This window comes from Emys orbicularis, chromosome 2 (assembly GCF_028017835.1).
Source record: "Emys orbicularis isolate rEmyOrb1 chromosome 2, rEmyOrb1.hap1, whole genome shotgun sequence".
Classification (NCBI taxonomy): Eukaryota; Metazoa; Chordata; order Testudines; family Emydidae; genus Emys; species Emys orbicularis.
In genome coordinates, this window is record NC_088684.1 from 262,683,453 (window position 1) to 262,711,403 (window position 27,951).

General features: G+C 45.2%; 1 protein-coding gene across 1 annotated transcript in view; it reads left to right on the top strand.

Moving 5' to 3' along the window:
• Nucleotides 1–4,909, top strand: part of ARMC3 (armadillo repeat containing 3) — a 102,104-nt gene extending 97,195 nt beyond the window's left edge. The window contains exons 18-20 of the mRNA XM_065398468.1: nucleotides 1,398–1,572; nucleotides 3,004–3,084; nucleotides 4,785–4,909. Of these exons, the coding sequence (XP_065254540.1) occupies nucleotides 1,398–1,572; nucleotides 3,004–3,084; nucleotides 4,785–4,909 (381 nt within the window). The remainder of the gene's footprint in view (nucleotides 1–1,397; nucleotides 1,573–3,003; nucleotides 3,085–4,784) is intronic.
• Nucleotides 4,910–27,951: the final 23,042 nt, after the last annotated feature.

Genomic DNA, 27,951 nt, shown 5'->3' on the forward strand with positions numbered 1-27,951 from the left:
TCCATGTGAAAAATGTTGTGGCGCAGCCTCCCACTTCCTCTCCTGCAAAAACTAAGGCTCTGGGGCAGCCAGGCTCCTTCTCGCTGCTCACTGGAGGAGAGGGTCAGAGAGGAGCTGGGGCCCAGAGCAGCTTGACTGCCAACCCAGGTTCAAGATGCGCAGGTCATGAGAATCCCGCTGCCATCTGTAACAAATTACAGAACTGATTTATTTCATTCACACAACGAGGAAACATCCTTTGGAAGAATTTTTATACTTAAAAAATTTATAATTAGGCTTGGCAGAATTCAATTTTTTTTTATAATTTCGACAGATAATATGAATGTTAATTTTTAACCATTTTTTTCAATTTTTATCAATTTAAATTTTCAGAGCTGTATGAATTTTGGACGGGGGGTTGTCAGATAATAATTACTTAAAGTAGACATTCTTAAAATTAACTTGTGGTATAAAGCACGGGGGAGGAAGGGGACTGCTTCCAGTGGCCTACCTAAATGGCACCCCTACTCCTGCTCCACTTATGCTGGCATCACAACACGTTTTATACCCATTAAGGTGGGACTCTAAGTTCTCAAGCAGCATTTTTCTTTCTTTGCCTATCCGCATATTTAGATTATTATCAGTGGAAATACTTTTTCATTGTGTGTGTGAGGTGATATTGATGTTTGCTGACAATTACTAATAAAAATTCAATCCTCCAAGCCTAATTACAATATGTCAATTATAGTGTAACGTGCAACAAAACTCAAGTGTTCCACATTCCAGTCATCTGTCACACATTGCAATGGCTTGTATCATACACTGGCTGGTCTGAATGTTGAGAGATAAGCTTATGAGTGATGTTGCAATCACAAACCCATGCCGGTTAAACCTTTGTATCAAACATCATCATATATGTTCCATGTTGTATACATATGCAGAGCATACATATATATCTTTGTTTGTATAGGTAGATTATTTTAGGGTGTTGTAATTCAAAAACAGCTCCTCCAATATTTTCTAAATTTGTTGAAAAGACTCTGTCTTGGGACCACATGTGCCCTTTCAATTTGATGCCTGGAGGAGTGACTTATAACACAAAATGAGTCAGTTCTTGAAAAGAATTATAATAACTGTATATCACTCCTGCTCTGCTAGAATATGATGGAAATCACATTTTAAAAATGCAATTTCCCTCCAGGACCTACAGTGAATATTTACTGTTTGAAGAACCCTGCAGGGAATCCAGAAAAATCTCCATTACCAAGTCTCCTTTAGGAAGGCTCTGCACCTTTCAGCTGTTCTCCTGTTTAAGCATTTCCATGACCCAACGCTGCATTTCACAAACTAAACGTATTGTGATACCTTTCAGAAACTAGTGATGACTTTCATTAACTCCTTTTTGTTTTCTTTCATAGGTTATAGCAGACAGAATTGGCATTGGCTGTAGTTTAGTTCGTGGAGAATACGGCAGAGCTTGGAATGAAGTTAAATTAGTTGACGATTCTCCTCAAGGAATAACTGGGCTTCTACTTCCTCCTCAAGTGTATATTGTAGATCTAATGTACCAGCCAGGCTGCTTAATGAAGCAAGGCAGTGCAGAGGCAGATCACTACCAACGTATTTAATCCTAATGTCAGATCTCTTCAAAAAGAAAATATTTTTAAAGAGATTTCATTAATAAATTTGTATGAAACATAAAGATTTGTGGGCCCAACTTTCAGTCTTAGGTGCTGAAATTAAAGCACCTATTCCCACATTAAGTTGTCTAAAGAGGCACTTCAGTTCTTAAATATCCATTTTAGGTGTCTACTCTAAATCCTTTTTTGTGATCCAGACTGTGAATTTAGGCATCTCATTTTAGGTATCTGAGTTTGACACGTTAGACATGTTATTCATTTTATTTGATGCTGTATTATAGAATAAAATGTAGAGATCCAGACTGTCAATATTGGTGGGCATAATACTTGACTGTGCATTATCATTTCTCCCAGTAAATGTGTTTAAAGTATTTAAGAACTAAAGGGTCTGTTTTCTTTTCCTTTGGCTCTCTCATCTTCCATTGATGTTAATGGGAGTACACGAGGTGAGGAGAATACAAAGCTAATGAAATAATTAGACATGGTTAAACCAATTTATAATATCTTTTTTGTTAAAATAAGCAAAGTACTAAGAATTGTCTTAGGCTTTGTCTACACCAGCAGTTTTGTCGGCAAAACTTTTGTCGGTCAGGGGTGTGAAAAAACACACCACACCCCTGGCCGACATAAGTTTCACTGACAAAAGCTATGTCTCTCCCGCCGACATAGCTACTGCCACTCGTTGGGGGTGGTTTAATTATGCCTGTGGGAATCTTGGCTGATTGTCAACAAAGTGCTTCCATCAATAACCAGGGTCATCAGCATGTGGAATGCATGCTTTGGAGAGATATGATGAGAGGTTTGTATTTGTATTCATGACTGCTGATGAACCAGGACACTACCATTCCTCCCCCACCCTCTGCCCCAACTCTACAGCCATGTGGTGTGATTTCCTGGTGGGCTGTTTGGTAACGTTTTCTCTTCTTTGGTTGTAAAGAGAAACAAAATGCAAGTCATTTGAAGTAAAAAATGAAAAATACTTTTCTAGACATGTAGCAAACACATTTGACAAGTAGACACTCAGCAAAACACATTATGGATAACAGACAACTTTGTACACTGTACTTCGACAAGATTTCTGTCAAAAATGTCATTTGTGTGCAGTTGTTTTGGAGGCAGATTTTCTGTCATGCATTTAGTTTTATATGAACTGAATTCTATTGCTTGAAAACTAAATCACCAGGAAGAAATGCCCTTGGCTAGCAAAAATTGACATCAAACCACGTGCAAGTTCAAAGTTGACTCAATACCAACAGAGTACGTGAAGTTCCATAGAAGCATTCAAGGTGAACTTTACGTTGAGCTTTTCCTTTACAGCGTTTAACTAAATATAACTCTCTGGGTATTTGAAAAAATAAATCATTGCTTTCTCTTGACTATGCAGGCACTCTTCCAGCTAGGTCGTCAAACCAGTCAGTCATGGACTGCTTTGGCTGCCTGGAATCCATGCAATTCACAAATGCAGGTTGAGTGATATAGCCTTTATACCTAGACTCCATAGATGGTATATGGAATAGAAATGAGATATGAATGGAAAAAATAATCCAAAATTCAGAAGGTGGAGAGTAGTCCACAGTATTTAGTATCTTGGGAGTGTCAGAGACACATAAGCTACAGAACTCCTCTTTGAGCTTGTGCAGAGTGAAGAAGAGGCCATGGCTAAGGCTATGATTTTTTCACCGAAGTCACGGAATACGTGACTTCCAGCAACCTCTGTGAATTCAGCACTGTTCGCTGGGAGCTGCAGGGTCCCCGTGGCCGTGTGTGCTGGGGTCCCCCTGGAGTTCCCAGCCACCGTGTGCAGAGGGAGCGCAGCTCCTGGCCGCCACAGGCAGCAGGGGCCCCCCGCACCTCCCAGTGGATGCGGGCAGAGGGGGACCCCTGAATCTCCAAGCCGCTGCAGGTGGCAGAGACCCCCTGCAGCTCCCGGCCACCATGGGCGGCGGGGGCCCCCTGCAGCTCCCGGCTGCCACGGGGGGCAGGGGACCTGAGAGCTCCAAACTGCCGCAGGCAGCGGGGGTACCCCGAAGCTCCAAGCCAGGGGATCCTGGAGCTCCAAGCCCCCCACAGGTGGTGGAGGGCCCCAGAGCTCAGAGCGGCACCCGCAGCTGCCCAACCTCTGCAGGCAGTGCGGGCGCACCCCGCAGCTGGGCTCCCCATTTTGTCACTGATATTTTTAGTAAAAGTCAGGGACAGGTCACGGGCTTCTGTGAATTTTTCTTTATTGCTCGTGACCTGTCCCTGACTTTCACTAAAAGTATCCATGACAAAATCATAGCCTTAGCCATGGCTAATGGCTGTACCACTATTGAAATAGAAGATAAAGCTTTTGCTAGAGCCATGTCCCTCTGTGACACCAGTCAAACATTTGGAAGTCAACAAATATCCTGGCCAATCAAAATGTCAGTAAATTTAATAGGACATATTTACCTCCTTTCCTAAATTAAAGGGCCTATTTAGGCCTCTTGAAAAGTTTCTGTTGAGAAGGATGATTTTAACACCTCAAGTAATTAACAAAAATCTATCTCCAGCCCTGATTTTCATCAGAATAAATGTTTTACTTTGTTTGTAGCAAAGTGGAAATAAATTGAGAGGGGACCATGAGAAAGAAGTGTAATTCTGGGACATAACACAAAGTCACACACAGAAACCTTCTATTAATTTTTACTGCCAGGAATTTGGTTTTAGATTTGGGAAATATATGTTCAATATTGAATACAGCTGCATATGGTGAGAAATTAGACTGTACTGATAGGAGCTGGGATTTGATTCCACAACTCTAACTGATTCAAGTGGTCAAAGTAGTACACTGAAGTCAATGGGGCTGCACATGTGAGTATGAGTTGCAGTAATGCTGTTTGTCTATAAATTGTGAAGTGTTGCTCCATGCTTACAAGTTCTTATGCTGGTGGAAAGGCCCATGAAAGTCAATGGTGTTCTCTGTGGGCAGTTCAAGGTTTTTCAGGTGTGGGATTGTGGCTCAGAGCCAACTCTGGATTAGTTAACGTTGTAATAATGCATTGGCGTGGGAAATGCAGTCTTGGTAGCTGCTCATCACTGGATGCTGAACATTTGCACTTTGGGTAGGCTGGCTTTTGGTGGTGAGTGTGATGCCTTTTGAAAGGTGATATGGCAATTGAATCCTCTGTTTTTTCCCTAGAGCAGGTGCAGAGAATGTACAATTTACTCCCAGCAGCAGTGCAAACAGGCCCACATGGGCCCACCAATATCTTTCACCCAGATCTGGAGAAACATTCAGGATAACTGAAGTGTGTTTTATCTTTGTGTGACCAGGGAACAGATGCTATACAAATGATAGAGTTAACACTTTCCAAGTAGTCTCTAATTACACCAGTAATAATATACTATGGCAATGACTGAAGTGTGACAATATGCCCCTCTCCCAAGTTGTGTATTCACTTGCATCTCTTTATATTGCTGGTTATCGATACCCCTAGAGAAATCCCAGGCTTAAGATATTCCAGTTAATTTTATGTTTTTTTCCTTGTATTGCTCTAGTCCAGTGGTTCTTAATCTTTACTGCAGCCTGCACCCCTTTGGTTCTCAAAATATGTTCTCGCACCCCGTAAACCTAAGAAATATGTTCTCACACCTCTTAAACCTAGATATATTTTTGTTTGTATATCACAGTAATCGTTAAAAAATGTATAATGTTAATAAATACATAGGTTTGATGAAAAAAAGTAGTTATACTTACGTGCCTGTGCTTAATTTGTGTTTTCGATGATTTACCTTCTAAAAAAATCTGGCATGTCTCTCACCCCCACAAAGGGTGTCTCGCACCCCCAGGGGGTGCGTGCACCCTAGGTTAAGAACCCCTGCTCTAGTCCCTGTTCTCCCCACCCCCAAGAGATCTTTCTGAGTCTCTCTCAGAGCAGTAGCATATTTTTCAACATGAGTGAATTCATATGACCACAGTTCTCCACTCAGTCAGTACAGCGGGCATTCCATACAAACACACATGCACTGTTTTTATTTTTCAGATTTGTGACTCTAGCTCTTTACACTTCCAGGATGTCGTCTCTTCTTGCTGTTTTTATTGATACAAATACTCCAGGCATTATCAGCTTCCTCTCTTCCACTTTCTACACCCCTTGGATGGAGGTTAGGGAGCAGCTACAAGGGAAGAGAACCAAGGGATACATGTCTCACACAGTAGCTGTGCTCCTAGTGTGGGGGGAGGTGATCAGGAAGCACTGCAGAGGGACTCGTTCTGTGCGCAATTGCCTATAACCAACAAAAATTTAAGTAGTTTCTCCCTTTAGGCTCTGTGGCATCTCCAAGCTGTGTTCCCAGAACTCCCTCATCTTGTGGGGTGAATAAGGAGGCAACTTAGGGAGATGAACCGAATGGATTTCCCAGCATACTTTGACCCCTCCTATCACAAATTTTTCTGCAAGAAGATTATGCCCTGCCTGAGTAAGGAGTGTGTGGTGTTTGAATGGTGACATATGAACTCTCTCAGACTTGAAGGTCTTTCAGGTTGTACCATGTGTTATTGGACCATAAATTTTCCCTAGGATTGCCCCTTAGGTCCTGATTTGACCTACCGGTATAACCTCAGTGTTACTTAACTTGCCCATCTCAACATACCCATGCCTTAGATGGATACCTCCAGTAGCACTGGGTATGAACTTTCTACGATGGGTAGATAAATCTTTACTTTGAAAAATAAAAGCAAAAAATTAGGGGGAATAAATGGTTCCCTATAGAGGATCTTTGATCTCTTGAATTCCCTGTTCATTCACACTCACTGTTAGTACATTTCTGAATAAGGGCTTGTCTCTCTAGAACAGGGGTTCTCAAACTTCATTGCACCGCGACCCCCTTCTGACAACAAAAATTATTACATGACCCGAGGAGGGGGAACAGAAGCCTGAGCCTGCCCAAGCCCCGCTGCCCTGGGGGGGGGAAAACCAAAAGCGGGGGGGGGGGGCCAAAGCTGAAGCCCAAGGGCTTCAGCCCCTGGTGGGGGGGCTGTAACCTGAGCCCTGCCACCCAAGGCTGAAGGCCTCAGGCTTTGGTTTTGGCCCAAGGCAGTAGGGCTTGGGCTTCAGCCCTGGGCCCCAGCAAGTCTAAGCCAGCCCTAGAGACCCCATTAAAACAGGGCCGCCCGGGGGGGGGGGGGGGGGGCAAGTGGGGCAATTTGCCCCAGGCCCTGCAGGGGCCCCCATGAGAATATAGTATTCTATAGTATTGCAACTTTTTTTTAATGGAAGGGGCCCCCGAAATTGCTTTGCCCCAGGCCCCCTGAATCCTCTGGGCGGCCCTGCATTAAAATGGAGTTGCGACCCACTTTGGGGTCCCGACCCACATTTTGAGAACCGCTGCTCTATAGACCATGTTATTGTGTTTGACACCATTGCAATGAGTTAAGTTGGCTGACACCATCCTGACTGGACAGCATAGACCAGGGCAAATCACATTCAGCATCATATCAGCTAACTTGACTCTTCACAACTGTGTGCAGACATGATGATATTTTCTAGTGGAGCCAAGCCCTCTGGGAAAGAAGGCAGAATGTAAAGGATGAAAAAGCCATTGGGTAGCGTTCAGCACAGAACTGTCCAAATTCATTCTTGGTGTGACCCCACTGAAATCAGTTATGCAAGGGAAGAATTCAACTCAATATGTACTTTTTTACCATTTACTAACTTTAAATATGGGCTTGGGAAGAAGGGGTGGGGGCTCTTGTCCCATTTGGTGAAAAGTATACAGCACCCCAAGGAGTGTGAAACCTGCAGTGTATGATAAAGTGCACACAACACACAGGCTGTTCCGATGGTCTCTTTTACAATTCCCTCAAGTAGACAAGGGGTGTGTGTGTTCTCCCAGTGCACAGACCCTAAATGTCTTTTCTCACCAACTAAGGGCTAGGTTCCATGATGAAGTCTGTTGCAAGCAGGCCCTTGAATCTATGACAAGTTCCTACATTATGCAGCATTTTGCTGCAGCGGAGTGGAAATTTGGTGGCAGCCTCATTTAAATTTAAAGAAGGGAGGGTTTTATTTAAATATGAATATTCACAGTCAGTACAGTAGGCCCTGTGTTATTTCTTTTGCTATCAGTACAAGTTATCTTATGTTGAGACATATTTTTATTTTTCAATATGCCACTGATTTGTCTTTATTGACCATGCTATCTGCATTGTAGAAGTTTCTAGCAGGGTCGTGGAGGCTGGCAGCTGGGTGGGGTGGGGTGGGGCAATTGGGGATTTTGACATCTGTCGGAGGCAGTTTGGGATAGTGGGGGTAAAACATTGGCTGAATGTTTCTGATAAAATGTTCAGCAGAGAAATAGAGCCAGTAATAGTAAACAGAGCTGACATTTAAAATGGTCGCCTTTCAGCCTTAACAGCCCACTGAGGTTAATGGGCAGTTCACCGCTTCAGAGCTATTTTTCAGGCTGTCTGCAGTTTGTGAAAACAACATTGCACTTCTTTTACTTGGCTTATGATTTCAAGGGTATCTTCACAATCATGAGGACTGGAAACTGTTTCTTTATTGAAAGCTTTGATACTGGAGCAGAGTTGTGCTGCAAGAAGGGGGATTCTGTGGCAAATTCCACAGCTGCAGCACTGGAGACGACATAAGGCCCTGCAAGCAATGGATTAGAAACAGGTAACAGGCATTTCACATTCAGTAACAGCTGTCACAGAAGTGTAGGGCACCAGACCAAAGTGACAGCCGCTGCTGAAGGTGAAATGTCACTGGTTTCTAGCCATGGGTAGGGGTGAAAAGGCATTCTCAGACATAGTGTATGTACCCATTAGAATTTCCCCTGAAAATGTGGGCAGTGAGACCTGATGTAATGTTTTTTGACAACTCGATTGAACTGGTAAAAAGATTCAATATTTTTCATTTTTAAAAAAAAATCATTTTTAATCCTTCAGTGTCAGGTGCTGGGATACCTTGGCATGAAATGCCACGCAGCTCCCCCATGCATTTCACCTAATGCAGCATGAAGTAAGTGTGACTGACACAAGCAATATGACAAATTTGAGCAAACCAAAACGTCAGAGGAAAAAGGCCAGAGTGCTGAAAACCACCGCTCCGAGACAACAGCTTTCAAGGAAGGATTTAAAAAATAAAAGTGATAGCCATTAAGTTTTGCACGTAGCTTGACTATGTCACCAGATAATCTTACTGCTAGACTCGTCCACCCACTCCCTTTCCCTCCTATTGTTTATTTTGCTCTTTTGTTGCGTCTTGTCTCCAGGGCCTTATGTAATACTACTACTACTAATTATTATTATTAATAATAATGACATAGCTTTTACATAATGCTTTTCATCTTTAGATCTCGAAGCACTCTACAAAGGAGGTCAGTATCATCATCCCCATTGAACAGTTGGTGAAACTTTTACCAGGTGACGTGCACTTTTAACCCATCCTGGTCTTTTGATGTACGCCCTTTTCTAGGCCTCAGGTCTCAGTCTGTCCTTTCTCTTTCTGGATGGACTCATGTGATTCTCCCACTCTCAGACCAGGCCCTGGGCTGCAGTCCCCTGTGATCATCTGCGATTACTTAAGCAGATCTGACTTAGGTGCAGTCCCTGCAATTCTAGGCAATGACCATGGTAATCAGTGACCCAATAGCCTCCTTAAAGCAATGTATTATTTATTTAAAACAAAAGCATTATAGAGAGAACATATTTTAAAAACAATAAAACAGACTGTACACGTATGTAGCTTTTCCCTAAAATTTACCATTCCCTGGATCTGTGAAGGCCCATTTTATTTAGTCTCCCCTGGAAGAGTCTCTCACTCTCTGTGTCAGCCTCTCTTCCTAGATAGCTTCTCACAGGTGAGCCCCGTGCTCCCTCTGAGAAGCTCTTTTTACTCTTTCGAGTGCTTTTGATCTCCAGGCTCTTAGCTTTGGCAAACCCAAGCTTGCATGTTTCTTGGCGACAGGATCCTTGAAGCTAACAGTTTGCCCCATTGCCTTTCAACTGTGTGCTAGAGTGTCCTTATCTAGATCTATTGTTCGCTTTTCTGTTTGTTCTTCCCACAACCCCCCATTAATTTAGATCAGTTTTACCTCACTGACCTGATCACATACAATATTCATAAAATTATTATACCTCAGTATCCATAGATAAATACATAGCAATCCCACACCTTGGTTACTTGCAAAAGTTGCAGAATCCAGGGCAGTCTATGGTGAATGAGATGTTACCATTGTGTGTTGGCTGGACAAAGAGGGACCCAAGCCACACGATCAGATTGGGATGCAAACTTCCAACAGGTTCTGGGGTGTTCAAATGTGGGCTTTGGTCCTGGACCATCTCTGTTGCTTGGGTATCTGGATAAAGAGAAACCTAATCTCTGGCAAATGTAACAGTGCAAGTAGGATGTCTGAGAAGATCCAGGAATCCACAGCTGTTCTTTGAACACCTATAAAAGCACCACTACCATCCCAGCTAACTGATTTAAAAGCAAATAACTGATGAAATGCTTCTAAGCCAATTTATTTGGGCTCTCAGCAACTAGCACTAACAATCGACCACTTAAAAAAAAATCTTTTACAGGTCACCTTTATAAAAAAAAAAAAACATGCACAATGAACAGCTCCATAACCAGATTACTATACAGTGTCTCATAGCTTCTGTAGTAAACAAACCTTGGCCTGTGGCACTGATACATATCAGTCATGTTGGAGACATTTATTGCTTCATCCATCCTTCCTTATCAGTTATTGCCTAGGCAGAATTTACCCTTCAGAAGTAGGTATGGTGTATACAGTATACATGCCTCGAACCTAAAAGACATACCTGTTATTTGTAGGACACAACAGAACCCAAGATGTTAGGGGAACAGTTTTCCAGTGAAATTTCTTCTCTCATAAAGGTCTGTGCTTTATTTTCGTGCTAAGTAATCAGATTGTTCTTCCAGCTCATTAATGGTTCACTGACATGCTGGCACGTCAGCTATTGAAACCAAGTGCAAAGCATAATCAAACTGAAGTCTGCTCTTGCTCAAAGTTATCTAAATAATGGAAAAATATATGAACAAATAATTATTCTTTGGAAAAAAAATCACCAAATTTTGCCACAAATTGTGCCTCCAGTCTAGCAAATACCTTGGCTTGCAGGATTGGAGCCATTGTTTAACAAAGTGTTAGACTAGCTCTGTTCTCAGAGCTTTGCAAGTGAGAATTGCAGACCCTTTCTCCACCTCTAGCTTATGCTATCTAGCTATCTATCTAATCTCCTGATCTACACTTAAAAGTTTTGCCTGCATAGCTATATCATTAGGAGCATGGAAAAAACCACCGCCCCTAACTAACAGAGGAGCTAGCTATGCTGGAAAAAGCCTTAATGTAGATGCAGTTATACTGGCAAAAAGGTCCTTTTGCCGTTGTATAGCTTACTGTGTTCAGGGAACTTATATAAGCGATATCAGCAAAAGCACTTTTTCCAGCATACACTGTGCCTCCACTAGGAAAGTTTGCTGGTATAGCTGTGCTGGTATATGTATACCAGCGATCACTTTCTAGTGTACACTAGGCCTTAAGTTTTTATAATGCTGCCCATCACTATAATATCCATGTGTCTTCCATGTAAAATCAACAGCAATATCAAAGTCGCTAGTGGACTTCACTGAATTGAATCGCTGGCACTTCTCCCTTGCCAGGGTCAAATTCCACTTAGGGTAGGGCTTTTTGTTTTGATTTTTTAGATGTTGTCATTTACTTTTTGGAGGAAGGGGCATAGGCGCTGACTCCGTGGGTGCTCCGGGGCTGGAGCACCCACAGGGAAAAATTGGTGGGTGCTCTGCACCCACCGGCAGCTCCCTGCCCCACCCCACCCCCGCCCCAGCTCACCTCTATCTCCACCTCCTCCCCTGAGCCTGCCGCCGAGTCCTGCTTCTCCCCCCTCCCTCCCTCCCTCCCAGCACTTGGCACCATGAAACAACTGTTTCTGGGAGAGGGAGGAGGGGGAACGCAGCGCACTTGGGGGAGGAGGCGGGGTTGGGGGTGGGGATTTGGGGAGGGATCCAATAGGAGCAGGGAGGGGCAGATTTGGGGTAGGGACTTTGGGGCAGGGATGGAGTCAGGGTGGGGCCGGGGGTGGGGTGGGGGCATGAGTGGAAAGGCCTTTCCGTGATTCCTAGATCCAGGGTAGGATTTAAACAGACCCTGTGTGGTGATGCTGGGCATCATGAGCTGCATTCCTTGTCTGTGAGCTAGAGACTCTGGCCATGGCTACACTTGCAGATGTAAAGCACCAGGAGTTAAACCAGCCCTCGGAGACAGCAGCAGGGAAAGTGCTGCTGTGTGTTCACACTGTGCTCCCTGTGACTGTGGAGCATGTCCACATTAGCAGCTCTTGCAACGCCACAAAGAGCAGTGCATTGTGGTAGCTATCCCAGTGTGCAAGTGGCTGCAACTTGCTTTGGCAAGTGTTTGCAAAGCATGGGGGGCAGTGTGTCAGCATGCTATCTTGTAAGTTCAGACAGCGGCAGGGGGAAACCCAACATCAGCCACCACCACCCCACCCCCCACAGTAATGGTTTGCTTTGTGTCCCAGAGCAGATAAGCATGTGTGCTGTCAGAAATGGAGCTTTGATAGGGGCTATCTGCATGCCTGCAGCCGAGTTCAAAACAATGACCAGAGTAGCCACTTGACTTCAGGGGATTGTGGGATGTTTCCGGAGGCCAATCACAGTGCAGTAATGCAACATGTCATCCACACTGACACCCCAGCACTCCAGCTGGGTCACAGCAAGCTCTCTGCTTCTCGTGGAGGTGGATTACCAGGGGCGCTCCAGCCATGGAGTCCAGGCACTCTACGTGCCTTGCCAGTGTGGACACCTCAGGAGTTAGGGTGCCCGGGGCTGATTTAATGCGCTCTAACTTGCACATGTAGCCAAGGCCTCAGTGAGCTGTAGGCTCTGTCTGTGTCCAGCAAGCTCACCAAAGTATTCCTCTGTGCTCCCTGTGCCTGGGTCTTGTCTCTTCTTTTTCAGGAGGGAGACTACAGCCTCCAGATATACTAGGGGGGAAAACACTCCAATATCCTCATTGGAATACAGGAAGAAGCAAGATTTGCATTTTCAGAACAGTATCTGTTTAATATTTATAAATTCAAAGAATATAAAATGTGAATATAATTATAACTGATAGGGAAAGTTGAGTGTTTTAGAATCTGTTGGTATGCAAATAAGATTATAAAATTCCCTTGTGGCTACAATTAAAAAAAAGTCTGAACTAGACTTAGTGTTTCCTTGTTACTTAATTACCTCTCCAGCCTTTGCTTATTTCTAGGAAATGTCCCTGGATTGCGTTAGTTTGTTTATTAATAAAACAAACAAACAACTTGTCCTTCAGTTCAGCAGTGTCTGCTATTTCTGAGAGGCATTTGAAAACCATAAAGCCATGTTAGATAGAAGAGTAGCAGCAGGATTTTCTTTTCTTCCTTTTTTATTCAAATCTCTTTTCTCCAAAAAAGCACTTTGGGCCAGATTTTCAAAAGTATTTAGATGCCTAACAATGCAGATACCCAGTGATTTAAGTGGGAGATAGGGTAGGGTTACCATATTTAAAAAATAAAAAAAGAGGACACTCCATGGGGCCCTGGCCCCGCCCCTTTCCCACCCCCGGCCCTGCCCCAACTCAGCCCCTTCCCCGCCCCAACTCCGCCCATTCCCCAAAGTCCCCGCCCTAACTCCGCCCCCTCCCCTGAGCACCCCGCATTCCCCCTCCTCCCTCCCAGCCACGCGAAAAGGGCTGCCCGAGCGCTACCGGCTTCATGGTTTGCCGGGCAGCCTCCAGACCCTGCGCCCCCGGCCGGCGCTTCCCCAGCACAGCTGGAGCCCGGGAGGGGAAGCGCCCAGCCTGGGGCGCAGGGTCTGGAGGCTGCCCGGCAAACCGTGAAGCCGGTAGCGCTCGGGCTTCGGGCAGCCCCCATGCCTCCGGACCCTGCGCCCCCGGCCGGGCACTTCCCCTCCCGGGCTCCGGCTGCTGTGCTCCTCCCCTGACTCTTCGGCTCTGTTTAAAGCCGAGCTGCCCGAGCGCTACCGGTTTCAGGCAGCCCCCATGCCTCTGGACCCTGCGCCCCCGGAGCCCGGGAGGGGAAGTGCCCGGCTGGCGGCGCAGGGTCCGGAGGCATGGGGGCTGCCCGAAGCCGGTAGCGCTCAGGCAGCTCGGCTTTAAACAGAGCAGAAGAGTCAGGGGAGGAGCGAGCAGCCGCGGGAGGGGAAGTGCCCGGCCGGCGGTATTTTTCCCGGACATGTTCGGCTTTTTGGCAATTTCCCCCGGACGGGGTTTGATTACCAAAAAGCCGGACATGTCTGGGAAAAACCGGATGTATGGTAACCCTAAGATAGGGCCCAGCTTTTTAACGGTATTTAGGTGTTGTGCCACTACTGCAAGGCCTAAGAAATTAAGATAATTAAGGCACTTTCGGCTGGATCCACAAAGAGATTTAGGTGCTTAACACTTCTTTAGGCACCCGAGACCAACATTTAGGCACCAGTGACATTCTCAGAATCACCATGCATTTATAGCCTAACCCTGGCGGCACCTACAGTCTCCTGGGCACCTAATGGTATGTCCACACTGCAATCAAACACCATGGCTGGCCATTGTCAGCTGACTTGGGCTCACGGGGCTTGAGCTGAGGAGCTATAAAATTGCACATTCAGGTTTGGACTGAAGCCCAAAACATTAGACCACAAGAGGTGGGAGGCTCCCAGAGCTTGAGCTCCAGCATGAGCCCAAATGTCTACACTGCAGTTTTATAGCCGCACAGCCCAAGCCCTGCAAAGCCGAGTCAGGTGACATGGGCCAGCTCTGGGTGTTTTAGTGTAGAGTAAACATATCCTGAGGGTACATCTACACTGGGGGGGGGAGGGGGGGGAAACCCTGCAGTGAATCTCAGAGCCTTGGGCTTGTGCTATGGGGCTAAAATTAGCAGTGCAGACGTTCCTGTTTGGGCTGTTGTCTGGGTTCTGAAACCTGGCAAGGAGGGTGAGTCTTGGAGCCCAGGCTCTGGGCTGAGCGGGAATGCCTACATTGCTATTTTAGCCCTCTAGCATGAGCTCAAGTCAGTTGACCCAGGATCTGAGACTCACTGTCAGTGTTTTTTTGTTGCAGTGAACACATACTCTAAGTTACCACCAGTAGGTATGTGCAAAGCTGCCTACGTCCTGATGCCTCCTCCCAGCAAACAGAGCCACTAAACATCTATGTGCCTCTTTAAGCACCTAAATACCTGTAAAAATCTGACACTTAGTGTCTTTGCTGCCTTTTCCAGAGGCTGATCTGTCCCCGATTTTGTTTCGAGTATTATCTGTCTGCTAAACTTGATACATTAGCATGGCAATAGTTGTGTGGCTACTTCAAACCTGACCACAAGTTGAATATGAGGTAGCAATTCTCAGGCCTGTGTGCTGCTAAAATAACACTAAGTGCAGCCTAGTGAAAGCTGAAATATCGTGAGGAGAAATTTCCAGTAATAGCTGCTTTGTTGGTTAAGCAGATCCCTTCAGAGCCAAATTTCAAAGTCATAAAATTGCAGTGATTTGCTCAGAGAATGCTTGAAGCTTGCTGCTTCCTGCTTTTGTTACATACATAAAACATATCACAAATCTGGGGCAGTTTATTACCAGTTTAGAACTTTGACTGTTCCCACATTGTGAGCAGAGACTCTGTCTGGGTCTATTCTGATGTCTGGTACTACAATTTTACTGAACTTACCTAAGAACAAACATTTCTCGTCAAACCGTTTCTTTCCATAGGCACAGGCTTTGTTTCACTACCAATTTAGCAAGGAGGGTGGGCTTCTCGACTAACCCCCACCCTTCCTGGTCCCTTTCCTTAAACAATATCACTCACAAGGGTCACCTGAATTTTTCTGGTTCCTTTCTAATATTAGGAAATTCCTTAACTAAATTTCTAAGGTCCCCTGGTGTCCAGGGGGCATGTACTGTAACCAAGGGCTTGTCTTCACTACCCGCCGATCCGGCGGGTAGCAATCGGTCTATCGGGGATCGACTTACCGCGTCTAGTGAAGACGCGATAAAATCGATCCCTGATCGCTCTGCCGTCGACTCCGGAAATCCACCACGGCAAGAGGCGGCAGCGGAGTCGGCGGCAGCGCGGCAGCGGTCGACTTTCCCCCGTCCTCACAGCCAGGTAAGCCGACCTAAAATACGCAACTTCAGCTACGGTATTCACGTAGCTGAAGTTGCGTATCTTAGGTCGGACCCCCGCTGTAGTGTAGACCTAGCCCAAGTGAGCTCCTTCATCAGGCAACTGCCTTAAGGGGGCCTGGATCACTACTGACTGGTCTTGTTGGCTCCTAGTGTGTTTGGAGACTGGGCTGAAAGGAGCCGAGGGGGTTGACGAGGTAGTTTGGGTGGGGGACATCCGGATGCCTTGCATTTAGTTTTTAAATCCTGCTCTTGGGTTTTTAACTTTTCCTGGGAGTCCTTTAAACTCCGCATTCGAGACTCATGGAGTCTTTTTGTAGCTTCCTTCAACCAATAGACAAATTGCTCCCACTGTGTGTCAGAGGCTTTTGGTGATGTAATGGTTCCTCTGAGGTATATGATTTTATCTATATCAAAGGTACCTTCTAGCAGAAACTGTTTAGATGGATTATCACGCGTGTAAAAAATTCCAGTTATCTAAATACCTACAAGTCCTAGGACCATAATGCATGTACACGTAGTACACAGGGGTGCCTTTCGGTGGTGCTGGGGAATTCTTAGACTGTCCCCCACCCATTTTCCAATCACACAGGGGAGTGCCCTGTCCGCTAGGTCAGTGGCTCATAAGCTAGAGAAAATTCTCACTCTCTCACATCCCAGGGAAAGAGTCCACTGGGTCACGGGTTCCACAGACTAGCAGCTTAAGTCCGGACCTGGTCAGGGGCTCATAAGTAAGGGAAACTTCTCTGCTGGGTCACAAGGTTCGGCTGACCCCCCCTTGCTTTCAGAACTCCCGCACAGGGTAGCCCTGGAGCGGCTGGAGTCAGCTTAAGTCTTAGACCTGGTCAGCGGCTCATACCCCCCTTCATTCATTCATACACACACATTCATTCCCCATATCTAGATGCATCTCTTTTCAATAACCTTAATTCTTTATGTCCAGACTTAATACAATCTTTCCCTTATCTGAGGTGGCAAAAAAAACCCTCAGCACCGGTGCATTAACCTTATTGAGGGTGGCAACACTATTCCTCAGAACCGCATTAACTAACCTTAGTTGAGGGCGGCAACAAATTCCTCAGCACCACTCTGCATCTGATCTTGTTGCAACATCAATAAAATCGGATGGCGTAAGCCCAAAGGGACAGATGGCCCCCCGGGCAGTCCTCCTCCGATACCCCAATAGAGATTTCAAAAGGTCTCTTACCTCTATTGTGGCACCATGGGGTTCAAAGGGGAACGGTCTGCAGTAGCTACCGCTGTCTCAGCCGGGCGTTGCCATCCAAGTCACGGCACCAAATTGTGAAAGAAAACACAGTCTTCACTCTTAGGTTGTTTGCAACATTTCAGAGACAGTTTATTCTCAAGCAATTGCAAGGGGGAGAGTGCACACGGACAGGGATTCCCCTTCCTAGGCAGGTCTCTGCCAGATAAACAATTAGGGCAAGCATTTATACCTTTTGTTGCATACACTAACGATCAACAGCCGCATCTTGTTTATACATATTCCTTCCTGATATCTTACTTTTCTCAGCAGTTCCTGCTACAGTCTGTGTTCCATTCTTATCTAACACAAGGTCAAAACCAGCATCTCTTACAGTTTTTTCCTACTCGCTTCCCACTCGCCCAGGCCCTGCCTTAAAGTCTCACAGTTAGTGTTAGCCTGACTCTTGCTCTATTCCTAGAAACTAAGATATCTGCGTCCAAATTCCCTTTATCCCTTTTTCCACTTCCACAAAACTCTTCTTTGAACAAGCTTCAAAAGTGAAACCTACACATAGGACTTGACCCTGCAACCCTTCATATGAGGAATCCCTACATGCATAACTAACCCCACGGTGTTTAGAGGGAGTGCCCGCATGGAGCTAGATTGAAAGTTTACACGCAGCCCTGCACTTCCCCAGGAGCTGTAACTCAGAAACTCACTTAAGGAGCTCCAGATTGCCTGGGATGAGGGTGAGGAGTCTGCTGTGTTAGACGCAGCATACTCCCCCCATCATATCAGGCAGTTCTTTTGTCTGGGGTGGGGTGATGGGGTTAAATATCAAATATCACATTATAACTGCTGTTTGATCAAGTATTGCCAGTACCAAGTGATTTAAAATTATCCTTTGAAATATCACTGTGGTCTTGAGCAATAAATGCCCCTCTCAACTTTCTGCCCACCTCCCAAATCAGAACATACCCGTGCAAACCAAATACCAGAGGAGCATTAATGGATAGCTTTGAACGCAGATAATAAATCAGCAGCAATATGCATGTGCCTGTTTTAGTGAGATGGGGCTTTTTTTTTTTTATTGGTGGAGGCCCACAGGTTTGGAGGGCTTGGGAACAGCAGGATTTTGTGTCCTGCCTGCCTGGAAATGATCCACAAAAATGCCATCCTCCATCTCTTGGACCCATTGTACAGAGAAAGGAAATATTACATCAGTCATACGGCAGTGTATGTGATTAGCAATTAACTATTTATACATATAGAAACAAAGAGTTAGCAGCAGCAGCAGGACCGCCCGGGGCGGCACAAAAGGGGCAGTTGGCCCCAGGCCTCCTATTTGTGAAAGCCCCCAAATCGAGTGGCATTGCTACCTGGCATATGGGTCTGCAGTGCCACTCAGATTTGGCCTGCAGGTGCATCTGGGCCAAACCTGTGATCCTGTGCACCAGATCCCAATGCCCAGAGCAGGGAGCCAGGCCCACTAGCATGGGACAAGAGCTGCCCCTCTGGACTGAGTGTGGGGTAGACTCACTCAGTGGCCTCCCCTCAGTGGTAATTTTTTTGTAAGAGCAGGAGGCCTCAGGTTCAGATTTTGCCCCAGGCCCCTCAAACCTCTGTGCATCCCTAAGCAGTAGAGCCCGCTATATGGAGCCCTGCTCCTGAGGAATTCCTGCCAGCCAGAAAAGAGAGGTCTATAATCAGGGAAATCAGTCTATCAACGGGAGAGCAATTTTCCTCTGACTGGTGTGTGAAACATGACATAGACCAGCTCCTAAATCATTTATATTTTACTTGTTTATGATGCAATTGTGAATTAGCTCTTTCTGCATTTGTAATTAGAGGCTGGAACAGATGGCCAGGGCTCAGTTCAGGGTGATAAAGCCATTAAAATAACTTACAGGAAGCTACAGCTCCCACCACTGCTGCTGAGGGATTGTTCATTCAAACACGTTGTTCAGGGGTTGTGCTTTGGTGATAGGAGGCCTTTCAAAAGGGCTCACTACCTTAGGTACAAGGAACAGGAGCATACAGTGCAGGAGAAGGGCCTGTTAGGAGTTGCATAGACGTTTTGGAAACTCATTACCTATCATCAGCATTGTTCATCTAACCTACATTGTGTAATGTGTGTGGTAGTGTTTTATCACAACAGGCCAAACTCTGGCCTTGGATCCAGGTGCGGGGTGGCACTACTCACATTAATGCACAGATCTGACAATCTGGCCCAATATCTTCTTTAAAAATGGTGGTTAGGATGAGATTGGTTTATGCTGTTTATGATTAGCAGAAAGGGCTATTAAGCCACTAATCATCTATTTTTTCACTAATCTTTTTCTTAAATAAAGTCAGAGCAAAAACAAAACAGAGTACCTCATTCACTTGCATGGATGTCATTGGCTAAGCCAAACCAACCTATTGCACAAGTTAACTTCAAAAGATTTGGTGGGTCAGTTTCAGTTTGTTTCTGAACTGCCTAAAGCTCCTGATGTTACAGAGCTAGAATTGGTAATCTGGTAAGAACAGGCTTTGTTGGGATTTCCGGCAGGCTCTTTGTCATGATGTTTCAGCACTTTTACTTCTCATCCCAGCTAGAACCCAGGACAAAGACGCATAAAAATGATTTCAACAGCTGGCTGAAGCCACTTCCAGCAGTGGCATTCAATGAGTGAATGTGGCCATGTATCTTTGGATATCATTTTTATACCAGACCATTGTTGCCTGTCATCCTACAGCCAATTATCAGGTGATCGCATTATCTTGACACTGTTCCAGGGTCTGGAATCCCAACGGAGCTGAGTTCTATTGGTGATGAGGGAAAGTTTCTTGCTGAAGATGACACGGAGTTCCTAAGAAGGTCTTGCATATGGATGCCATGGATTTCTGTGAGAGCAGTGGAGCTCTATGCCAGAGTCAGATACATCCAGCAAAGTGTGTATATTTGTGCCCCTTTCCTCAGGCACCAGGGACAAACCAAAATTGCAGTTACATATGACAGGCCCAATTCTGCAAGCAAACTCCCCACATGAATCATAGAATCATAGAATATCAGGGCTGGAAGGGACCTCAGGAGGTCATCTAGTCCAACCCCCTGCTCAAAGCAGGACCAATTCCCAACTAAATCATCCCAGCCAGGGCTTTGTCAAGCCTGACCTTAAAAACCTCCAAGGAAGGAGACTCCACCACCTCCCTAGGTAACCCATTCCAGTGCTTCACCACCCTCCTAGTGAAATAGTGTTTCCTAATATCCAACCTAGACCTCCCCCACTGCAACTTGAGACCATTGCTCCTTGTTCTGTCATCTGCCACCATTGAGAACAGCCGAGTTCCATCCTCTTTGGACCCCCCCTTCAGGTAGTTGTAGGCTGCTATCAAATCCCCCCTCATTCTTCTCTTCTGGAGACTAAACAATCCCAGTTCCCTCAGCCTCTCCTCATAAGTCATGCACTCCAGACCCCTAATCATTTTTGTTGCCCTCCGCTGGACTCTTTCCAATTTTTCCACATCCTTCTTGTAGTGTGGGGCCCAAAACTGGACACAGTACTCCAGATGAGGCCTCACCAATGTCGAATAAAGGGGAACGATCACGTCCCTCGATCTGCTGGCAATGCCCCTACTTATACAGCCCAAAATGCCGTTAGCCTTCTTGGCAACAAGAGCACACTGTTGACTCATATCCAGCTTCTCGTCCACTGTGACCCCTAGGTCCCTTTCTGCAGAACTGCTACCTAGCCATTCGGTCCCTAGTCTGTAGCTGTGCATGGGATTCTTCCGTCCTAAGTGCAGGACTCTGCACTTGTCCTTGTTGAACCTCATCAGGTTTCTTTTGGCCCAATCCTCTAATTTGTCTAGGTCCCTCTGTATCTGATCCCTACCCTCTAGTGTATCTACCGCGCCTCCTAGTTTAGTGTCATCGGCAAACTTGCTGAGAGTGCAGTCCACTCCATCCTCCAGATCATTAATAAAGATATTAAACAAACATGGAGGGCTTTCAGAAATGGGATGCCTCATGTTTTAATGACAGGTATTTTTAGTAAAAGTCACGGACAGTTCACGGGCAGTAAACAAAAATTCACAGCCCATGACCTCTCCATGACTTGTACTATATACCCCTGACTAAATCTTGGGGGGGGGGGTGTCATAACTATAAAGGGAAGGGTGACAGCTCTCCTGTGTACAGTACTAAAGTCCCTCCTGGTCAGAGACTCTAAAATCCTTTTACCTGTAAAGGGTTAAGAAGCTCGGGTAACCTGGCTGACACCTGACCCAGAGGACCAATAAGGGGACAAGATACTTTCAAATCTTGGGGGGGGAAAGGCTTTTGTGTGTGTCCTTTGTTTAAGGGGTTGTTCGCTCTTGGGACTGAGAGGGACCAGACATCAATCCAGGTTCTCCCCATCTTTCTAAACAAGTTTCTCTTATTTCAAAATTGTAAGTAAAAGCCAGGCAAGGCGTCTTAGATTTACTTTGTTTTCTCAGCTTGTAAATGTACCTTTTACCAGAGTGCTTATCTTGTTTGCTATACTTTGAACCTAAGACAGAGGGGATTCCTCTGAGCTCTTTAAGTTTAATTACCCTGTAAAGTTATTTTCCATACTGATTTTGCAGAAATGATTTTTACCTTTTGCTTTAATTAAAAGCCTTCTTTTTAAGAACCTGATTGATTTCTCCTTGTTTTAAGATCCAAAGGGGGTTTGGATCTGTATTCACCAGGAGTTGGTGAAAGGAAGGAGGGGGGAAGGGTTAATTTCTCCTTGTTTAAGATCCAAGCAGTTTGGATCTGTATTCACCAGGGAATTGGTGAAAGGTTTCTCAAGGCTTCCCAGGGAGGGAATTCTTAAGATGGTGGCAGCGGACCAGAGCTAAGCTGGTAGATAAGCTTAGCAGTTTTCATGCAGGCCCCTACATTTGTACCCTAAAGTTCAAAGTAGGGATACAGCCTTGACAGGGGGACAGCCTGGGGGCACCACAGGTGCTGGGGTGGCAGCCTGGTGCTGGGGGGGTGTGTGGCAGCACATGGCCCGGGACCCCTGCTGGTGCTGGGGGGGCAGTTGGCGGGGCTAGCAGGCTCCCTACCTGGCTCCCCGCCTCCCCAGAAGTGGCAACATCCCCCTCCCTCAGCTCCTAGGTGGAGGCGCAGCCAGGCAGCTCTGCACACTGCCTCTGCCCTGAGTGCCAGCTCCGCAGCTCCCATTGGCCAGGAACTGCAGCCAATGGGAGCTGTAGGGGCGGTGTCTGCAAGGGGAGGTAATGCGCAATGCTGCCTGGCCACGCCTCCACCTAGGAGCTGAGGGAGGGGGATGTTGCCACTTCCGGGGTGCCCCCCTAAGGTAAGCACCGCCCAAAGCACTCATCCCCTCCTGTGCCCCCTTCCTCACCCAAACTCCTGCTGCTGCTGAGGGGAGGGCGGGCGCAGTGGCCTGAGACTGCCCCACCAGCGGCTGGAGTGGCTGGCCCAGGGGCTGCCCGAGCTGCCAGAAGTCATGGAGGTCCCAGAAAGTCACAAAATCTGTGACAAACTCGCAGCCTTAAACATGTGGAATATATGACAAAAACATCACTAGAAACAAGGGTGCTGGAACAATTTTTATAATGGGGGTGCTTATCATGGAAACCATGTATTTGGTGCTTCCTATTTCTACTACAGCACCCCTAGTTCCAGGACCACTGACCAGAAAAGTAATATATAATATCACACACACGATTGTATAGAGAGAATTTCAAAATATTTAATGTCTGCTAACAATAAGAAGCTTTATCAACCAGCTGCCTAAACAGTGGTTTGAAAAGGGTTAATTTTGTTTCTGCATGTCACATCTGCTTGGTTGACTGCTCAGTATCTGCCAGCGTCGGCATTATGTGATGCCCTGCTTGTCTCCAGAGCTGTCATTCAAGACAGAAGCTGGGCTGAGAAATGGTTAGAGCAGGAATAAATATTAGCAGAATAATCTGGACCGTGACCATATCCCTCCTACTCTCTACCTCACCCACCTACACACATGCTGCTACTGCAACACAGACACTGCAGAGCCAGCCGATGAGCTGCTTTCCCACCCCCATATTTAATAAGACGTTGTGCTTTTGCTGAGTGAATGACCCTTCTCTGAATGCAGATTGTACGACTCAGGCGCTGAAGTCTGATGTCACTTCCACCACAATGTAGTTGTACTGTAATGCTGGGAGAATTTACTTTACAATTAACATAATGTAGTGAGGAGCGACTCCCTTGTGCATCAGAAAAAAAAGAGGAAAATTAAGTCACAACCTGATAGGCTTTTATGACAGTCTGCAGGAAGAAATGCAGGCCTGTTCTCTGCCTGGCTTGGTATGGGCTGTAACTGGGGGAGGCACTCTCACAAAGCAGACAGGGACAATGATTCTGTCTTATAGCATTGAAGATCTAAGCAATTTTTTCACGTTGAGGAAGGCAGGTCACTATGGACTTCACTGGGCTTTGGATCAGGCCCTTCTTGAAAAATTATGGCCAATAGAACAAACCTTACACCTTTTTGATTGTTTGCACACACGCAAAGAGAGTGCAAAATGGGTGTAAAATGCTGCTTTGGTTGCATTTCACACCTACTTGGCTCTGGTGTGAATGACTACTTACAGTGCAGGGCACTGCTCTAATAAATTTGTTAGTCTCTAAGGTGCCACAAGTACTCCTGTTATTTTTGCGGATACAGACTAACACGGCTGCTACTCTGAAACCTGGGTATGGAGTGTGGAAAATAGCTGTTGAGTTGAAATGGACTTGGCGGTATTACCAATGTGTGTATTTTAATCAAACAATGGTTTGACAGCAAACGTTCTATCAAATAAAGAGAATTGCCAGCTCAGGGCTGAGGGAGCCTAGCTTTTTCTCATTCAGTGTAGCCATCTGTTACTCACATCCTGGACTGGACTCCTCCTCTAGAGCATGGTGCAGACAGCAAATCGCTTGATCCACCCTGTTTAATTTCTCTCTGCCTGTAAATTGTGGCATTTCTGAATAACTGAAATGCAACAAAGACATTGGGCTGTAGAGAGGCTACTGGCAGTTCATTTTTTATTGAATTTGTGATTTAAAGACACACCAGTTAAATCAATGTGGATTACTTTAAAATGCATGTCTCAGAACTAATCACCTTTTCTTATCCTCATTTCCAGGATCCACTAATTAGTTATACAACCTTGGGGACATCTCCTGCTTGAGTACGAGGCCAATAATGCAATGGAAATGCTTAATTTACATGATAGGGTTAGGGGCTGGCAGCAAAGACCAGGGGAGGGGAGGAGTGAGGTTGTAGTGGGTTCTGTGCTACAGAGTTTGTCAGCTCTGTGCCACGCACCGGAACAGCAGAATGTCAAATTTGCTATCCTAGCTCCAGTGCAGGTCAGTGGCTGGCTAGCTGCATACAACTCCCTACCAGGTTGCAGCTAAGTTATAGTTACAGTGCATACCTGCCCTTACACAGGTGTACAATAGGAGGGTGGAAAGATCCTCCTTCACCTTTCCCCTCCTTACAAGGGCTGGGCAGTTTCAGTCCTTATGCTCAATTGCAAGCACTGCTCCCAGCTAGTGCCCACAGATGGTGCTAGCCTCTCCAAAGGGGATCAAAGTCATACTGCCCAGCAGTGCGGACCGCCACTGGAGGAATTCTTTTTCCTGGAGAGTCCGAGGCACAATGTCTCCAGGAGCTCCTGCTAGGGTAACATGGCTCCACATTATCATATCTTACTATACACTAACTGAGCCCTTAATTAACAGTGTGCTACCATAGAGTGCTGCAAATCATCAGATGCAATCATTAACTGGCCTTAGTGCTGGCCCTCTTTCAGTGCAGGGTTACATGAACTTTGTAATCTAATCTTGAAACCAATTAATTGGTCTGATAACGTGGTGTGTTGAATGTCCTCAATTTCCACTGGATTTATCACCTGGCAGGATTAGGATCAGTATTTGGTGTAAAGGTGATTTGTGTCAAGAAGGCTGGACATATAGCAGTAGTTTATGTACAGAATTAATCTTTCCATTGGAAGATGTAGAATTGGTCAGGCCAAATGCTATCTTACTAGCAAATCTTCCTAATGACAGCTCTTATTAAATATATTTATCTCTGGTTTCTTTATTATTCAATGCAATAAAAATAGTTATTTCCGTTACATTCAGTAACAATAAACAAATACCAAATCAGAAACGGAGTGCTGAAATGTTGACAAAAGTAGTCTGGTATGGTTTAATGACTCATTTATAGGACTGTATTTTTAAAACAAGAGGCCCAAACTGTGCAAGCTAAAATACATGCACTATTGTGTAGATATATGTATCTGCAGTTGTGAATGCAAATCAAACAAATGTGTGTGCAAATAGCTAGTTAGGTGTCCAAATAGCTCTTTGCATGTGCAATTGTACAACCAGTACTCACAACTGAGATGACTGTGCATGCAAAATTAGGAGCACCACACCATACACGTTTTTGCATGCCGATACTGGGCATGCCTTATTTTAAAAGTGATCCATAAAGTCTGCAAATAAATTATTTGACAAGGAATTTTTCCTTCACCAAATAAACATATGTTGTATATTTTATGGCTAGAGCGATTATTCCATTTTAAACTGATCTCTTTTTTGTCTCTTAAGAAGAAGTGATTGAAATCCGTCTTTTTATGGTCTATTCTGTGCACTGCTAATTTTAGTGCAATCCTTAATGGCATGCAGATCAGACTTTTACGTTTTCATATTGAGATGGAGGAGAGCTAGGAGTAGATTTGTCAGGCCACAATGGCCTTCTCTTTCCTTGGCACTCCTCACTGATATGTACATAAGATGAGAGGCCACTCGCCAGCAAACCCTTCACCCCATTACAACTAGCCTTTAAGCCTTTAAAATCTTATGGTGGGTTACCACACAATGCTTCTCTTTCATCCACTAGTTTGGAAACCAGAGTATCTTGCTAAGGCTTCTTATTTCTTAACACATTCGTCAGACCTTGCAAACCCAATTCCAGCATCACTGTCCCTCTGAAGCCAATGGGAGCTGAGCTCATGTATCGGAGACCAGAACTGAGCCGGATATGAGAATAGCAGTAATCCTCCTGCTCCACACAGACCCTTCAGCTGTTTTAATTTGTCAAGCATTTAAGTGATAAGACTGTCTGAAAAATCCCTTTTTACTAGTCTAAGGCTAATGCATATATGCACTGTATGGATGATTAAGTCTATTTCAATTTTTGCATATGTTATAAGGCTGTATTTGACAAATAGGGCTACTTAGGGGCAGGCTGCCAAGCTTAGCTCAATAAAATCATCCCCATTAGAGAAAATCATATGATCTTTGTTGATCCGAATATCGGTCACGACTGTAATTTTTTTTTTTTTTTTTTTTTTACACGATCTATAAATAATGTCATCTGTTAATTGTTTGAAATTACAATGGCCAACAACTCCATGGAAATTGGGGAAAGAGAGTCTTGTGACATGAGAAACAAGTGTGAACAGCCACAATGAGGGGCTTGAACTGGAATTGAAAGCAGAGGTGCAGTTGGCTTTGAGAATCCAGGCCTTAGAGAGCAAGGCCTCTTGTACCTGAAGCACAATGCAATGTCAAAGCACAAGGTCACACTCTGGTCTAATTACAGCAGCATAAATCTACAGCATCAATCTATTACACCCGTTTAAACAGAAGCAGATTTTGAATCACAGCCTGTATGGATGACGGAGTAGAGAAAGGATTATATATATGCTGTGCTCTACCACATTTCTTATCTACACCCTAGGAAGCACAGGATGGCTGGGAACAAGACACAGCATCAAGAATCCTTCTCATAGGGTGTCCATTACCTTCCCATAACTAATTTAGATTTTAAGGCAATTGACAACCAAAGAAAATACTGGATACAAGTGCATGCTACTTGTATTGGACACATATACATACTCTCAATTTGTGTCCATTGGACTGTATAGCTAGAGTGGATGGAACGCATATGACAGAACTAACATTAGGCATCTGATCGTATCCAGGAGATTAGTGACCACTGTAAAAATCAGAGGCTATTAAAAATCCTGCTTAGCCAGGTGTGTTTGATGTAGCTGTATGTTTATTAAAACTCACTTTGCAATCAGGGAACATGAGTTTGTTTCTTAAAGGAAAATAGCATATTGAGGAAAATAAAGAAATAGCTTATACATTGTATAGGTGGCCAAATTACATACTAAGTGGGTGTCCCAGAATTACTTTCAGCCCAAGTACATGTGGTTTTATGGATGATTTTTCTGTGGCAATAATAATACCTAGCACTCATATAATGTTTTTATCTGTGGCTATTAAAGCACTTTACGCAAAAGCTTAAGGATCATTATCCCCATTTTACAGATAGGGAACCTGAAACACAAAGAAGTTAAATGATTTGCCCAAGGCCTAAGTCAGAATGAAACATCAGTGGGGCAGATTCACCAGAGGGTCTACAGCAGCCTGTTCTACAAGGGGGGGGGGGAGGTGCAATAGTAAAAAGCATCCACTGCCCCTTCTCTTCCAGGGGTCCCAGAGGAGACCAGCCAAAGGCAACAGTGATTTACCCCAGCTGAGGCTCTGGCCCCAGATACTCAGAGGCACCATTTGTTAGTACACTGGCCTTTCACCTCTTTCGTAACTTGTTTCAAATCCAGCTCAGGTGACTAGTTACAATGAGTCTGGCCTCAAAGTGATCTCTTCTGGATGTTTTCTTCACAAAACCATGGAACGACTGGCAGTTGCTACTTAGAAATAGCCCATAGCTGCAACAGCAGGAGATGAGGTATTGCAGGCCAAGAATGAAGCAGCATTTGGCAGAGCAGTGTGGGGAAACTTTCCATTAAAAAAACAAAACAAAAACAAACAAAAAAACACTCAGCTGTGCTAAGGCGGCCATGCTGCACTGCGTAGACTTCCTCACTTGGGCCTACAGCCTGAGCTGTGTGCAAACTG